The sequence below is a fragment of the Pezoporus flaviventris genome, unplaced genomic scaffold, assembly GCF_033815535.1.
Source record: "Pezoporus flaviventris isolate CSIRO_AGI_PZ_B2104156 unplaced genomic scaffold, CSIRO_AGI_Pfla_v1 ptg000153l, whole genome shotgun sequence".
Lineage (NCBI taxonomy): Eukaryota > Metazoa > Chordata > Aves > Psittaciformes > Psittacidae > Pezoporus > Pezoporus flaviventris.
This window is the reverse complement of record NW_026892701.1, coordinates 850,582-866,245: the sequence shown is the minus strand read 5'-3', so window position 1 is coordinate 866,245 and position 15,664 is coordinate 850,582. Positions and strand designations below refer to the sequence as shown.

The 15,664-nt window shown below is 46.4% G+C and overlaps 1 protein-coding gene across 2 annotated transcripts in view; it reads left to right on the top strand.

Moving 5' to 3' along the window:
• Positions 1-1,948: 1,948 nt before the first annotated feature.
• The window catches only part of LOC133283089 (E3 ubiquitin-protein ligase KCMF1-like), a 99,903-nt gene continuing 86,187 nt past the window's right edge, over positions 1,949-15,664 (top strand). For both annotated transcript variants that reach the window (XM_061479574.1, XM_061479573.1), the window contains exon 1: positions 1,949-2,094. In XM_061479574.1, coding sequence (XP_061335558.1) covers positions 2,079-2,094 — 16 coding nt within the window. In that variant the 5' untranslated portion in view covers positions 1,949-2,078. The remainder of the gene's footprint in view (positions 2,095-15,664) is intronic.

The following is a 15,664-nucleotide window of genomic DNA, read 5'->3' as shown; positions in this document are numbered from 1 at the left end:
TAACGAGTTGTGGAGTCAATCCGCGCATCATAGTGTCTAAACACCTTTCTTAATAGGATCATCATGAACCAGCACCTCCTGGTGCAAAACATCCTCCTCCCTCTCTACTCCTGAATCCCTCTTTCCCACCCTTCCTTCTTTCCACCCCCCCCCACGCTCACTCCCCTTTACCCCCAACCCCCTTCTACTTCCCCCTTCCTCACACCTCCCTCTCTCTACTTTCCACTCTTCCCCTTCCCTTCAACCTCATGCCCTTGTGCTGCTTCCTTCTCCCCTCTCCCTTCTTCCCCCTCCCCACATCTCCCTCTCGCTTCTTGTCCCCTTCACAACTCCCCATTTTTCCCATCTCCCTCTCACCCCTTCCCTCATCCTCTCCCTACCCCTTCCTTCCTTCCCCATACCACCACACCCCTCCCCCCGGTAGGTATTTTACCTTTACAATTTCTTCTCTAGACTAATGTCTTTTTGCAAAAGACAAAAAGTTGCAAGGAAAGCAAATAAAATTCTGCAATTCACAAATTTTTTGCTTTGTTTATATATTTTTATAACATTCTGCCTCCCCCCTTCCCAAATATGTGGTTCTCACTTCTAGGGGCACGTCTGTCACATTAATGAGGCATTGAGGCATGCTGCTATCTGTCTTAAACTTCTTATGGGAAAGCTCCTGAAGCAGTAAGGAACTATGCAAGGTTTGGAGCTTCAGAGCTCCCCCTCCCCACACATCTCTATCCTCTGGAGCCTAACACTAGTAAGAGGCAGAATGAAAAAAAAAAATGCACAGAGAAATGTGGGAATATCCCACTAAAATGGCTTAGTTCACTTATGACAAAACAGTATATTACTGTGGCCACAAAGTCGCCCTCTCTTCACCTCTCAGCACTTCACAGCCTAAGCAGAAACACTGACAATTATCAACACCAGGTAAAACCCACATGTGTGCAGTATGGTCCCTGTTGCAGGCAGGCCAGCATTTACTTTTCTAGGCTGATTAAGAAGTTACACGAGCACCCTCGGCACTGCAGGAGTCAGGCAGCCAGGACAGGGCAGAAAGCATCAGGGCATGCATCAGATTCATCACCGCTCACTACACCTCCCTGAATTACAAGAGAATTACAGAGAAGATTTTACAAGCCACACTAGAAAGGAGAGGGAATGGAAAATACCATGAACCACGTCGGTGAACTTGTCCCCTTCCTCAAGGCTGCTGTCAGGTTGCTGCTATTCCTCACTCTCTGGTGTCCTTACTAGGGGATGAGGGAGATCTCCATGCACCTGAAAAAACACTGTCCCACCGCTACAACAGGGGCATGAGGAGACTTCTCCCCGTCTCCCGCGGCCGAAATGGCAGAGGAGGCTGTGTCTCTAGTGAATGCTTGGAGACAGTAATCTTTCCTAGTTTGGAGAAAGAAGGGGAGAGCCCTATCTAGTACATAAAAGCTACACTCAACTCCACAGCTTTCCCTGCGTTGGATGGTGCCGATTTCTTTTCCACTGTTTATTTTCTCTTCTTTCCTGTGCAGTAGCAACAGCTATTAGAGAAAAATTGAAGAGTAAAAGAGAATTAAAAAACAAACAAAAAAAAAAGAAACCCAAAACGGAGAAGGAAAGAAACTAGGAAGAAAAAAGCTAAGGGGTGTAAGAAAAATTCAGTGTTCTCACAGTAACAATATAAAAAGGAACAGAAGTGAGAATTTAGGAAGAGGAACGTAGATTAAAGCGACGGAAGAGGAAGAGGGGCTCAAGATCCGCTGTATCGCGGCGTCTGGGAACTCATAACTGGTGGATCCGCCCCCTTGATAGGGAGAGAGGGAAGGAAGGAGGGAGAGAGGCAGGCCAGCCGGCCGGCTGGCCAGCCAGCCAGGGCCGTAGGAACAGATATCTCTCCTCCCCCCTCTTTTTTTTTTTTGGTTGTTTTTTTTTTTGTTTGTTTTTTTTTTTTTGTTTTGTTTTGCTTGTTGCTTGTTCGATTCGCATTTGGGGGTTTAGTGCGTAAGGCGGGAGGGATTTAGATTAAAGCGACGCCTGAGTAGCCCAGCGAGAGCCTAGAGACGGGCCTGGGCTACAGCCTCAAAATTAGGATGTCCCGGCATGAAGGTGAGAGACCCAAGGCTGCGGAAGAGGGGAGGGCGGGGGAGAGGAGATGTCATTGAGTCTTGTACGATGTTAGGGCCTCGCATGCCGCCGTGTGAGGTGGGTCAACATGGCGGCAGCACCACCACCGTCGCTGTGAGTGGGTCGCTGAAAGTGGTTAAGGTGGGAGGAGGAAGGCGGCAGCTAGGCCTCGCAGGAAGTGTGTGGGAGGTGATGGCTGTTTCCCTTACGAATGGGCCACGAGTCCCTTTTTTTGTCGCCGCTATGCATGCACGCTAGGCCCGTGCTCGCTAATGTTGGAGGGCCTGTTGCGGCTTGAAGTGGGCCTGGTTTCTGTCGCCCCTTACTAGCCTGCGACGCTCCGGACAAAGGCTGTGTCCGAGGCAGATAACAGCTTTGGTATAATGGGGGGGGGGGCGGTTGCGGTGGCGCGGCGGGGAAGAGGGGGATGTGTGCGACAGGTGTAGAAGGAATTCGTGCACGTAATTGGTTGTGATGTTGAGATTGGGAGGGAGTTTATGCAGTCTTCATGGCCTTGTCCAGGTGTGGTTTGTATTTGATAGCTTGAGAAATAACATATTCTTTTTTGGTTTTATATTTTAAAAGTGGAAGCATACCAATGTAGTAGCAGCTTTTGTAGAGAGATCACACAATTATTTTGTGTGTTTGTTCTTATGGTATTGTGGTAAGTGGAGTGGATAGTTAAGGATTTAATAAGAAAAAAGTGAGAAGAATAGAGACAAGTGAAAGAAGTAAATTAACGTAGAGAGAACTTGTGTGATATTTGTAAAGACACTTGCTTGGTTTTATCTTTCTTCTTACCAGTAGCTGCTCTAGTACAAAGTATTCTGCAGAAGTTCAGTCTTGTATCTTGAAAGGATAATGTTTTGCTTTGTTAGGAACTACATTTAGCACCTGTCTCCATATGCAGTTTTGATTCTGCTACAGATGTGAGAATATTTTTAAAAGGGTTGGAGATATCTATTTAGTCTTAATGTTTTTAAAGTAATGTGATAGAAGACTTCAGTGTTTGGGAGTACAGACTTCTAGATGGAGGGTTGGTAGCTTGATGCTGAACTAGATTATGATGGCTATTCATTGTATAGGTATAGCATTTTGTGTGTGTGCTTGCCTATTAAAGACCAGTCTTGCCTAAATCTACTAAACAAATCCTCTTGTTTCTTTTCTGATTAGGCTTGCTGTTTTTTGTTGTTGTGGTGGTGTTTTGTTGTTGGTTTTCTTTTTTTGTGGTAAAGGGTGTTTCGTTTGTTTCATTTTCCCCAAAGAGGGTGGGTGGGGTTCTTGGATGCAGATAATAAGGCAAATGTGAGCAACAGTGAGTAAAATAAGGGTTAAAGAAAAGTTTTTGTTTGTGGTTTTGTTGTAAGTACTCTAAACTGCTGTGCTACGTATCCATAGTATGTGATACGAAGAACAGTAGTAGGATACAGACTTGTTAAATTGCACTGGTCAAAGCTACAAAAGTGGTATGATGTTGTTCAGTGTTGTGATGTTTTAATAAAGGAGAATAATGATCATAGAATCATAGAATGGTTTGGGTTGGAAGGGACCATAAATATCATGTAGTTTCAACCCCCTACCACAGGCAGGGACACCTTCCACTAGACCAGGTTGCTCCAAGCCCCATCCAACCTGGCCTTGAACACTGCCAGGGATGGGGCAGCCACAGCTTTTCTGGGCAACCTGTGCCAGTGCCTCACCACTCTCATAGTAAAGAACTTCTTCCTAATGTCCAGTCTAAATCTACCCTCTTTCAGTTTAAATCCATTTCCCCTTGTCCAGTTACTACATGCTTTTGTAAAAAGTCCCTTGTCTGATTTCCTGTAGGCCCCCTTTAAGTATTGGAAGACTGTTAAAAGGTCTCCCCTGAGCCTTCTCTTTTCCAGGTTGAACAAGTCCAACTCTCTCAGCCTCTCTTCATAGGAGAGGTGCTCCAGCTCTCTGATCATCCTCATGGCCCTCCTCTGGACTCGCTCAACAGGTCCATTTCCCTCTTGTGTTGGGGGCCCAGAGCTGAATGCAGTACTCCAAGTGGAGTCTCATGAGAGTGGAGCAGAGGGACAGATTGCTCCATCCCAAGTGTAGGACCTTGCACTTGGCCTTGTTGAACTTCATGAGGTTCACACAGGCCTACCTCTTGAGCCTGTCCAGGTCCCTCTGGATGGCATCCCTTCCCTCCAGGATGTCAACTGCACCACATAGCTTGGTGTCATCTGTAAACTTGCTGAAGGTGCACTCAGTCCCACTGTTCGTGTTGATAGCAAAGATGTTAAATAATGCCAGCCCAAATACCACCCCTGAGGAATACCACTCATTGCTGGTCTCCAGTTGGACATAGAGCTGTTGACCACAACACTCTCAGTGTGACCATCCAGCCAATTCCTTATCCACAGAGTGGTCCATCCATCAAATCCATGCCTCTCCAATTTAGAGACAAGGATGTCATGCACGACAGTGTCAAATGCCTTGCACAAGTCTAGGTAGATGATGCCAATTGCTCTTCTCTTATCCACTAACACTGTGGCTCCATTGTAGAAGGCCACCAAATTTGTCAGACACAGTTTTTATCTTGGTGAAGCCATGTTGGCTGTCACCAATCACTCCTTTACTGTCCATGTGCCTTAGTATAGTTTCCAGGACAATCTGCTCCGTGATCTTGCCGGGGCACTGAGATGGCCTGTAGTTCCCCAGGTCTTCCTTTTTTCCCTTTTTAAAAATAGGAGTTATATCTTCCCTTTTTCATTCAGCAGGAACTTCACTGGACTGCCATGACTTCTTAAATATGATGGATATTATTCCCACAGGATCTGCGGATGCATCAGGTCCCATGGACTTGTGCACTTTCAGGTTCCTTAGATGATCTTGAACCCGTTCTTCTACAGCAGGTGGTTCTTCATTCTCCCAGTCCCTGCCTTTGCCTTCTGTAACATGGGCAGTGGGGCTGGAGCTCTTGCTGGTGAAGACTGAGGAAAAAAGTTATTGAGTACTTTGGCCTTTTCCATGTCCTGGGTGACCAGGTCTCCAGTTTCCTTCTGGAGGGGGCCCTCATTTTTCCTTGTCTTCCTTTTATCCATAATGTACCTATAGAAGTTTTTCTTGTTGCCCTTAATGTCTTTGGCCAGATCGAGTTCTGTCAGGGCTTTAGCTTTCTTAACCTAATCCCTGGCTGCTCTGACTATATATTCCTCCCAGGCTATCCATCCTTGCTTCTGCCTTCTGTAGGCCTCCTTTTTATGCTGGAGTTTGTTCAGGAGCTTCTTGTTCATCCATGCAGGACTCCTGGTGTTCCTGCCTGACTTCTTTGTCAGTATGCATCGCTCGTGAGTTTAGTGGAGGTGATCCTTGAATACTGTCCAACTTTCTTGGCCCCCTCTTCCCTCCATGGCATTATCCCATGACATTCCTCCAAGCAGAGGCTTTTCTAGTAGATGTTAGGTTTTGTTTGTAGCAAGGGGAATTACGGTTTTATCGCTCTTTCTGTTCATTAGCAGAAACTGAAGTATGGAAATAAGTTTACATGTGTTTTCTTTTTAAATGGAAACAGGTATATTGATATTCTTTGTTTTATTTTTTTTTAAATGAAAATAGTTATCTTCTACTGAACTTGATGGTAATGTTACATTGTTGAGATAAATATCCTTATAGCAAAAGGAGGAAAACCCACATCAAAACCGGGAAGATATAAAGGTGCAGCAACAGTTGTGTTTTGTGATAGATTCTTATAGGAACCTGGTTTGTCTTGAGTTTTCTTAATATTTTTTTAATTACCCATTTAACATTTTTAAGTCTTAATTTTATATTATAGTTATAAGGTTTGTATAAGTTGGCTTGATGTACGGTCTGTGGTTGGCTGAGACCTCAGTGTAAATTGATGCAGTTGTTTTTGCAAGGATAAGGCATAGAAGTGACTTTCAAACATGTTAATAAATTGTATTTTTGCTGTGAGCTATTTGTCAGAATATCTTGTTTTTGCCAGAATGGGTTTTATGATGGGAAGGGATATGTTTGAGAAAATAAATGCTGGAGAACTTGGAATTCCAATGTCTTGGGGGTCTAAATAAGTATCTGATGGAAGAATAAGCTTACTTTTCATTAGGGTCTTTTGCTAATTTTCTTTGCATTGTGGCAAGAAATTAAGTCATGCTGTGGATTAAAAGTTGCTTGGGAGACAGGAAAAGAGTAGAATTTAGCCACCACCACCATTTTGCCACTGACTGTTCAGTGCCTTCAGAAATGTAACTGGTATAGAACTTCAGAAATTATCCAGAGTGGAGAATGTGGAGGAAGGGTATAGTGGGATAGTAACATTTTGAAATAAGACAATTATTTGAGATAGGGGTGACTAGAATGCCTTTCAAGGAACTTTAGAAAGAGCTGTATAAGCTCAGTGCATGAGAGTCGTGATTTAAGCCCAGGTGGTAACTCAGGACCATGCAGTTGCTTGCTCACTCCCCCCAACTTCTTCTTCCCCCTGCTCCCAGAGGGATGGGGAGGAGAATGGAAAGAATGTAGGTCCCACGGGTTGAGATAAGAACAGTCCAGTAACTAAGGGATAATACAAAACCACTACTGCTACCACCAATAATAATAATGATAAGGGAAATAAAAAGGGGAGAGAGTACAATTGCTCACCACCCGTCAACCCATACCCAGCCTGACCCAAGCAGCAATCTGGGACTTCTGGTTAACTACCCCAGTTTCTATACTGGGCATGATGTGCTGTGGTATGTACTTTGTACTTTGGCTAGTTTGGATCAGGTGTCCCATCTCTGCTTCCTTCTGGCTTCCCCTGCCCTTCCTCACTGGCAGAGCATGACACTCAGAAAGTCCTTGATCGGAGTAAACATTACTTGGCAACAACTCAAAACATTCATGTGTTATCAGCGCTGTTCCCAGACAAAAGTCAAAACCAGAGCACTGCACCAGCTCCTAAGAAGGAGAAAAATAACTGCTACAGCTGAACCCAGGGAAGTATCCACCCCTTCTTCCATACCAGACCCTTGACCTTACTCCGTTTTATGGCAAAACTAGCTTTCAGCAGGTTTTAGATTATTTTCCTCCCTTTCTCAAAAAGTTCTTCCGCTCTATTGCCCCACTCAATAATGTCATCAATATATTGCTGGTATTCTGGCATTTGTCTCTGTTCCAGTGCAGTCTGGATCGTCCATGGCAGTTGGTAGGGCTGTGTTTCCACCCCTGGGGCAGTCAGTTCCAAGCGTACTGGATGCCCCTCCAAGTAAAAACAAACTGTGGCCTGCACTCTGCTGCCAAAGGGATTTAGAAAAATGCTTTGGCAATATCAGTTGTGGCATCCCACTTGGCTGCCTTGGACTCTAGTTCATATTGAAGTTCTAGCATGTCTGATATGGCAGCTCTCAATGGTGGTGTGACTTCATTCAGGCCACGATAGTCTACTGTTAGTCTCCACTCTTGTTTAGACTTTCGCACTGGCTATATGGGGCTATTAAAGGGTGACTGGGTCTTACTGATCACTCCTTGACTCTCCAGTCTATGGATCAGTTTATGGATGGGAATCAGGGAGTCTCGGTTGGTGTGAAAAGGCCGCTGGTGCACTGTTGTGGTTGCAATTGGTACTTGTTTTTCTTCAGCCTTCAGCAACCCCACAACAGAAAGACCCTCTGAGAGACCAGGCAAGGTGGACAGCTGCTTAATTTCCTCTTGTCTCCAAAGCAGCAACACGGAAAGCCCATCAGTACCCTTTTGGGTCCTTAAAATACCCTCTCCTGAGGTATTTGTTTATGCCAAGGATTCATGAGCCTCTGGACCTGTCACAGTGGGGTGCTTTTGCCATTTCCTCCCAGTCAGGCTGATTTTAGCTTCCAGTACAGTCATCTCTTGAGATGCTGCTGTCACTCCAGAAATACAAATGTGTTCCACCCCTTGATAGCTTGGTGGGTCAGGGTATGCTGTGCACTGGTATCTACTAGAGCTTTATACTCCTGTGGGACTGATGTGCCAGGCCATGTGATCCACATAGTCTAATAAACCCACTTGTCCCTCTCCTCTACCTGGCTGGAGATTAGTGATCATGAGATTCTTCACTTACATCTTGTAGGAAGGGTTTAGTATTCCTTATCACAGATGTTGGAGTAAAATCAGCTCTTCCGCTCCATCTGGGCAACTGCTCACTAGAGACTGGCACAGCATTTTTGGGAGGATCATTTTTGATGTTGTTTTCCTCTTCAATTCACGCACTCGTTCCTTCAGAGCTGACGTAGGTTTTCCATCTCACTTTCTCATATCTTCTGCGTGATCCCACTGGTAAAAGCATAGGAGATACATGCCATGGGCCACCCTATATCTTCTCTCTTGAGCAGTAGGGCACCTTCTCTTAATAGCTGGGTTGGTACATGTGGGGAGCTGGATAGGTTGGATAGATTGTCTCAATTGTTTGACCACTTGGGACAGCTTTATCCACAGATGAAATGATGGAAGGGGTGAGATTGTCTTCGAACAAGCGATCCCAGCTGCTTGGCTTCACTACCTCCTGGTTTGTGACCGTCAGTCCCATTGTTTCAGCATCTGAGGAACCAGTTGATGATGTGCTCCTGTGGAAGACGGGTGAAATTTTTTTGTATATTCCACAGCTCGGTTGAGGCCTGGGTTCGAGAAGTCACCTCCTCTTCTTCTTCCTCTGATTTATGTATTAATAACTCTTTTTCAGATGTCATTCCCTGTAGTACCTGCATTGGCTCTTCATCTTTTCTCTCTGCATGAGTTGCTCCTTGTGGCCCTTGTTTGCTTTTCCCCTTGCTTATAGGGGCAACCAATATTGGCATGGATTGGTCCTTTGGCTTAGCTGCCTGCAGTAACTATCACTGTGGCAGCCGTGGCTGCCGTGTCTGTCACTGGGGTTGGAGCGGCTGCCGTGTCTGTCACTGGGGTTGGAGCGGCTGCCGTGTCTGTCACTGGGGTTGGAGCGGCTGCCGTGTCTGTCACTGGGGTTGGAGCGGCTGCCGTGTCTGTCACTGGGGTTGGAGCGGCTGCCGTGTCTGTCACTGGGGTTGGAGCGGCTGCCGTGTCTGTCACTGGGGTTGGAGCGGCTGCCGTGTCTGTCACTGGGGTTGGAGCGGCTGCCGTGTCTGTCGCTGGGGTTGGAGCGGCTGCCGTGTCTGTCGCTGGGGTTGGAGCGGCTGCCGTGTCTGTCGCTGGGGTTGGAGCGGCTGCCGTGTCTGTCGCTGGGGTTGGAGCGGCTGCCGTGTCTGTCGCTGGGGTTGGAGCGGCTGCCGTGTCTGTCGCTGGGGTTGGAGCGGCTGCCGTGTCTGTCGCTGGGGTTGGAGCGGCTGCCGTGTCTGTCGCTGGGGTTGGAGCGGCTGCCGTGTCTGTCGCTGGGGTTGGAGTGGCTGCTGTGTCTGTTGTAGGGGTTCGGGGAACTGCTGTGCTTGGGGTTGATTGGCTGCGTTGCCTGTTGCTTTGCCATCAGATCCAGAGACATGTTTTTCCCTTTGAACGTGTTGGATAGTGTTGTGCTGGGCTGTATAGGCATAGGCCAAGCCCCAGCAAGTTGTCATGATTTGTGCCTCTTTGGTATTGTCAGGATGACAGCACACCTCGTTTAAGTGTTTTACTAGTTTTTCCAGATTTTGCACTTGTTCAGTGGTGAAGCTCCAAAGCACTGGAGGGGCCCACTGGCCCAGATGCTTGTCCATAGGATCCCGCACAACCTGCCACTCATGACTGTCCAGCCTTGGGGAAAATCCCTTGGTGGTCCTCTTATATCATCGTCTAACCCTAGGCAAGACCCGAGCCTGACCCTGCTCAGCTTTCAAGATCTGACGAAATACTGTGTTCTCAAGGTGGGATGGCTGTGGGTAAAATGCATGCTATCTGTGTAGCAACATGCTGATTCTCTGCAAAAGCAGCAGACAGGTTTCAGAGGTATTCAAAGGCCCTCCAAAACCTTTAGTATTCTCAAATGCTGCTGTAAATTAGCCTGTTGGGGAGTGGGGGGTGTGAGGGAATGTCTTCTTCATAGGTTGACCCTTCAAGGAGGGGGGAAAAAAGAAAATATGTGTAATTGCTAAAATTTCTCATTATATGCCTCCCAAAGTATAGAAGTGATGACCATACTGGGAATGCAAGCTAGACCAGTTTCATGATCAATGATTCTATTGTATTACAAGTCATTACCATAAAGTACAGTGAAACAAGAACCTTAGCCCAGGCTCCATAGCTGAATAAACACTAAAACAGTAAATACTGGCTATAAGTAAGGTGCGACATTCTGAAACTCCGAGATCAAGCGCAACAACTGAGCAAATAAATCGGCATTGTGACGAGTGACTATGAATCTGAAGCAATGAATGCTTATCACAAATACGATTAGACACACTCTGGTCAGATGTGGTGTTGTCTCAACCCTTTGTGCCCCACATTGGGAGCCAAGAAGATTTGACTGGGGAAGAGAATCGAAAGAATGTAACTCCCACAGGTTGAGATAAGAACAGTCCAATAACTAAGGTATAACACAAAACCACTATTGCTACCACCAATAATAATAATGATAAGGGAAATAAAAAGGGGAGAGAGTACAACCACTCACCACCCACCGACCGATACCCAGCCCGACCTGAGCAGTGATCTAGCCCTTCTGGGTAACTCCCCCCAGTCTATATACTGGGCATGATGTGCTGTGGTATAGAAAACCCCTTTGGTTAGTTTGGGTCAGGTTTCCTGTCTCTGCTTCTTCCTGGCTTCCCCTCCTCCCTGGCAGATCATGAGACTCAGAAAGTCCTTGGTCGGAGTAAACATTACTTAGCAACAACTAAAAGCATCGGTTTTATCAGTGTTGTTCCCAGGCTGAAAGTGAAAAACACAGCACTGCACCAACTACTAAGAAGGAGAAAAATGGCTGCTACTGCTGAACCCAGGACACCAGGTTAAGTTGTAGTTTGGCTTTGCCCCTTTGATTTTTTTTTTTTTTTAGCTTTTTTTTTTTTCCCTACATAACTTCACAACATTCATGTAGTCCCCTTGAGTTGTCTGCCCCTCCCTTACCTTCCCCCCCCCCCTTCCCTTCCCTGAGTTTCAGCCAAATCTCTTTTCACACATGGACCCCTTTACCCTTCAGGACTGCATCCCTAGGTAGGCCAAAGTTTGCCCTCCAGAAGTCCAAGATGGCAGTTCTGCTCACCCCTCTTCTCTAAGAAACAAAACCCATCATTTCATGATTTGCAGCCCTGAGAAGGACTTGGGGATGATAGTTTACAAGAAGCTCTGCATGACCCAGCAATGTGCACTTGTAGCCCAGGAAGCTGTATGCTGGGCTACATCAAAAGGAACATGACCGGCAGGTCAAGGGAGGAGATTGTCCCCCTCTACTCCACTCTTATGGGAACCCACCTGGAGGACTGCATTCAGTTCTTGGGGTCCCCAATACAAAAAGGATGTGGATCTGCTTGAACAAGTCCAGAGGACGGCCACAAAGATGATCAGAGGGCTGGAGCACCTCTCCATTGATGACAGGCAGAGAGAGCTGGGCTTCTTCAGCCTGGAGAAGAGAAGGCTGAAAGTAAAAAACACAGAACTGCACCAGCTACTAAGGAGAAAAATGACTTCTACAGCTGAACCAAGGACAGTATCCACCCCTTATTCCATACCATCCAGGTCATGCTCAGATCCAAAATTTTCAATATACCATTGCTTTTTGTCTCTTAATATATATACATATATGCACACACAAAGAGAGGTATATCATAACTTATTCCATGGACCATCTTTATAAATTTGCTGAATTCATGAAGTCCATGATGTCAGGCTCCATCTCTTGTAAACGTCTTTCAGGGCAGGAGAGACAATGTGTAGTGTTGCATTGTTACCTGCTGACGACACGGCTGAATTCATCAGGTCACTGCTGATCTTGTCTGGTTTCATCAAAGCTCACTGGCTATTTTCACCCAAAGTTAAATCCCCTTGAGGCATGTACTGCAGTTCCCCATCTTCCCGACAGGTATATCCAGGTCCCTGAGTGAAAGCAGTCCCATGAGTGGGTTTACCTTTACCAGAAGCAGGAATAACCCAGACTTTCTTCCCCAGCAAATTCTTTATGTGCACCACAGGAACTTTATCCCCTTCTACAGCATGTAAAAGATCTGACTGGGCTGGGCCAGCCTTGTTGGCAGATACCCTCGTGTTGACCAACCAGGTGGCTTTTGGTAAATGCGTATCCCAGTGTTTGAAAGTCCCACCACCTATTGCTCTCAGTGTAGTTTTTAACAGCCCATTGTACCGTTTGATTTTCCCAGAGACTGGTGCGTGACAGGGGAATGTGATATACCCACTCGATGCCATGTTCTTTGGCCCATGTGTCTATAAGGTTGTTCTGAAAATGAGTCCCATTATCTGACTCAGTTCTCTCTGGGTTGCTGTGTCGCCACAAAATCAGTTTCTCAATGCCCAGGATAGTGTTTCGGGAAGCGGCGTGGGGGACAGCGTATGTTTCCAACCATCTGGTGGTTGCTTCCACCATGGTAAGCACATGGCGCTTGCCTTGGTGGGTTGGTGAAAGTGTGATATAGTCAATCTGCCAGGCCTCTCCATATTTGTATTTAAGTTATCATCCTCCATACCAGAAAAGCTTTAACTGCTTGGCATGCTTAATTGCAGCACGTTTCACACTCATGAATAACCTGGGCAATAGTGTCTATTGTTAACCCCTCGATCGTGTGCCCATCTGTATGTTGCATCTCTGTCCTCATGGCTTGAAGTGTCATGTGCCCACCGGGCCAAAAATAGTTCACCCTTATGTTGCCAATCTAAGTCCTTCTGAGCCATTTCAATCTTAGCAGCTTTATTCACTTGTTGGTTGTTTTGGTGTTCCTCAGTGGCCCGACTCTTGGGTACATGGGCATCTACATGACGTACCTTCACTAGCAGGTTCTGCATCCAGGCAGCAATATCTTGCCACAGTGCAGCAGCCCAGATGGGTTTACCTCTGTGTTGCCAGTTGCTCTGCTTCCACTGCTGCAACTACCCCCACAGGGCATTTGCCACCATCCACAGGTCAGTTTAGAGATGAAGTACTGGCCATTTTTCTTGTTCAGCGATGTCCAAGGCCAGCTGGATGGCTTTCACCTCTGCAAATTGATTCGATGCGGTTTCTGCATCTTGTCGTTGGGGACTCTATACGGCTGCCTTCTATCTCCGATGCTTTCCCACAATACGGCAAGACCCATCAGCAAACAAGGCATACTGCTTTTCACTTTCTGACAGTTTATTATATGGTGGGGCCTCTTCAGCGCACATCACCTCCTCCTCTGGTGACGTTCCAAAATCTCTGCCCTCTGGCCAGTCCATGATGACTTCTAGAATTCCTGGATGATTGCAGTTTCTTGTTGGAGCTTGTCGAATTAGTGTAGCCCACTTATTCCATGTATCATTGGTTGCATGATGTGTGGAGGAGACCCTGCCTTTGAACATCCAGCCCAGCAGGGGCAACTGGGGTGCCAGGAGGAGCTGTGCTTCAGTGCCAATCACTTCTGAAGCAGCTCGAACCCCTTCATAGGCTGCCAGTATCTCTTTCTCAGTAGGAGTATAGCCGCCCTTGTATCCTCTGTATCCCCAATTCCAAAAGCTGAGGTGTCGACCTTGAGTCTCCCCTGGAGCTTTCTGCCAGAGGCTCCAGGTAGGACCATTCTCCCCGGCTGTGGTGTAGAGCACATTTTTTTACATCTGGCCTGGTCTGGCCTGGTCCAAGGGCTACTGCATGAACTCTGTCTCGTTTAATTTGCTCAAAGGCTTGTTGTTGCTCAGGGCCCTATTTGAAATCATTCTTCTTCTGGGTCACATGATAGAGAGGGCTTACAATTGAACTGTAATTTGGGATGTGCATTCTCCAGAACCCCAACTCTAAAGAAAGCTGTTTTCTTTTCTTATTGGTTGGTGGAGGCATTGTTGTAATTTTGCTGATCACATCTGTGGGGATCTGGTGATGTCCATCTTGCCATTTTATTCCCAATAATTGAATCTCCTGTGCAGGACTTCTGATCAGATGCTGTCCCGTGTAATAAATGCATTGTTTCTTTATCTTTCTTTGCTCTACAGGTTGCTTTTTGTGCATCTTTTTTGCTTTTCCCCTTGCGTACAGGGGCAGCCGATATTGGCATGAATTGGTCCTCTGGTTTAGCTGCAGTGATTATCACTGTGGTTGGAGTGGCTGCAGTATCTGTTGTTGGGGTTGGTGCAGCCACTGGTCTTGGGGTTTGAGTAGCATCAGCAGCTGCACTGTCTGTTGCTGTGTTTTTGTAGCTGCTGTACTTGTCGCTGTGGTTAGTGTAGTTGCTGTGCTTGGAATTGGATTAGTTGCATTATCTTTTGCAGTCAGTTTGGGTAGCTGCTGTACTTGTGACTAGGGTTGGTGTAGGTGCTGTATTTGTAGTTGGGCTAGCTACGCATTCTGTTGCTTTGCCATCAGATCCAGAGACATTTTTTTTCCCTTTCAAGGTGCTGTATAGTGTTGAACAAGGCTCTAGGTGTAGGCCAGGAACAAGCACATTGCCATGATTTGTCCGTCTCTGGTGTGGCCAGAATGACAACACACTTCATTTAAGATTTTACTAATTTTTCTGGATTTTGCCCTTGTTCAGTGGTAAAGTTCCAAAGCACTGGAGGGGCCCAGTGGCCTAGATACTTGCCCATACACTCCCACGCACCCTGCCACTCATGACTGTCCAGCCTCAGGGAAAATCTCTTGGTCCTCCTATATCGTCATCTAACCCTAGACATGACCCAAACCCAACTCTGCTTAACTTTCAAGATTGGACATAATGGTCGTGGGTAAAATACACTGTATGTGTGCCAACATGGTGATCCCCATGCACATCTGGAGGGGGAGCTGGAGGTGATAGGGAATGTCTCCTTCATAGGTTTATGTGTAATTTCTAAACAATTCCATTATATACCTCTGAAAGTATAGAGGTGATGACCACACTGGGAATGCAAGCCAGATCAGTTTCATGATCAATGAGTCTATTGTATTACAAGTCATTACCATAAAGTAGAGTGAAAGAAGAACCATAGCTCAAGCCCCCTAGCTGATAAACACTAAAACACCAAATACTGGCTGTAAGTGAGGTGCGACATGCTGAAACTCTGAGATGAAGAGCAACAGCTTTGAAAGCCGATAAATCAGCATTGTGAGGAGTGACTGTTAATCCAAAACAATGAATGCTTATCACAAATATGATTAGACACACTCTGGTCAGATCTTTTGTTATCTCAACCCTTGTGCCCCATGTTGGGTGCCACAAAGAACTGTCCTGGTTTAAGCCCAGCTAGTAACTCTGAACCACGCAGCTGCTTGCTCAACTCCCTACCTTCCTCCCCCCTGCTCCCGGAGGGATGGGAAGGAGAATCGAAAGAATGTAACTCCCAGGGGTTGAGATAAGAACAGCCCAGTAACTAAGGTATAACACAAACCCACTACTGCTACCACCAGTAATAATAATGGTAAGGGAAATAACAAGGGAAGAGAATACAACTGCTCACTACCCACCAACTCATACCCAGCCTGACCCGAGCAGCGATCTACCCC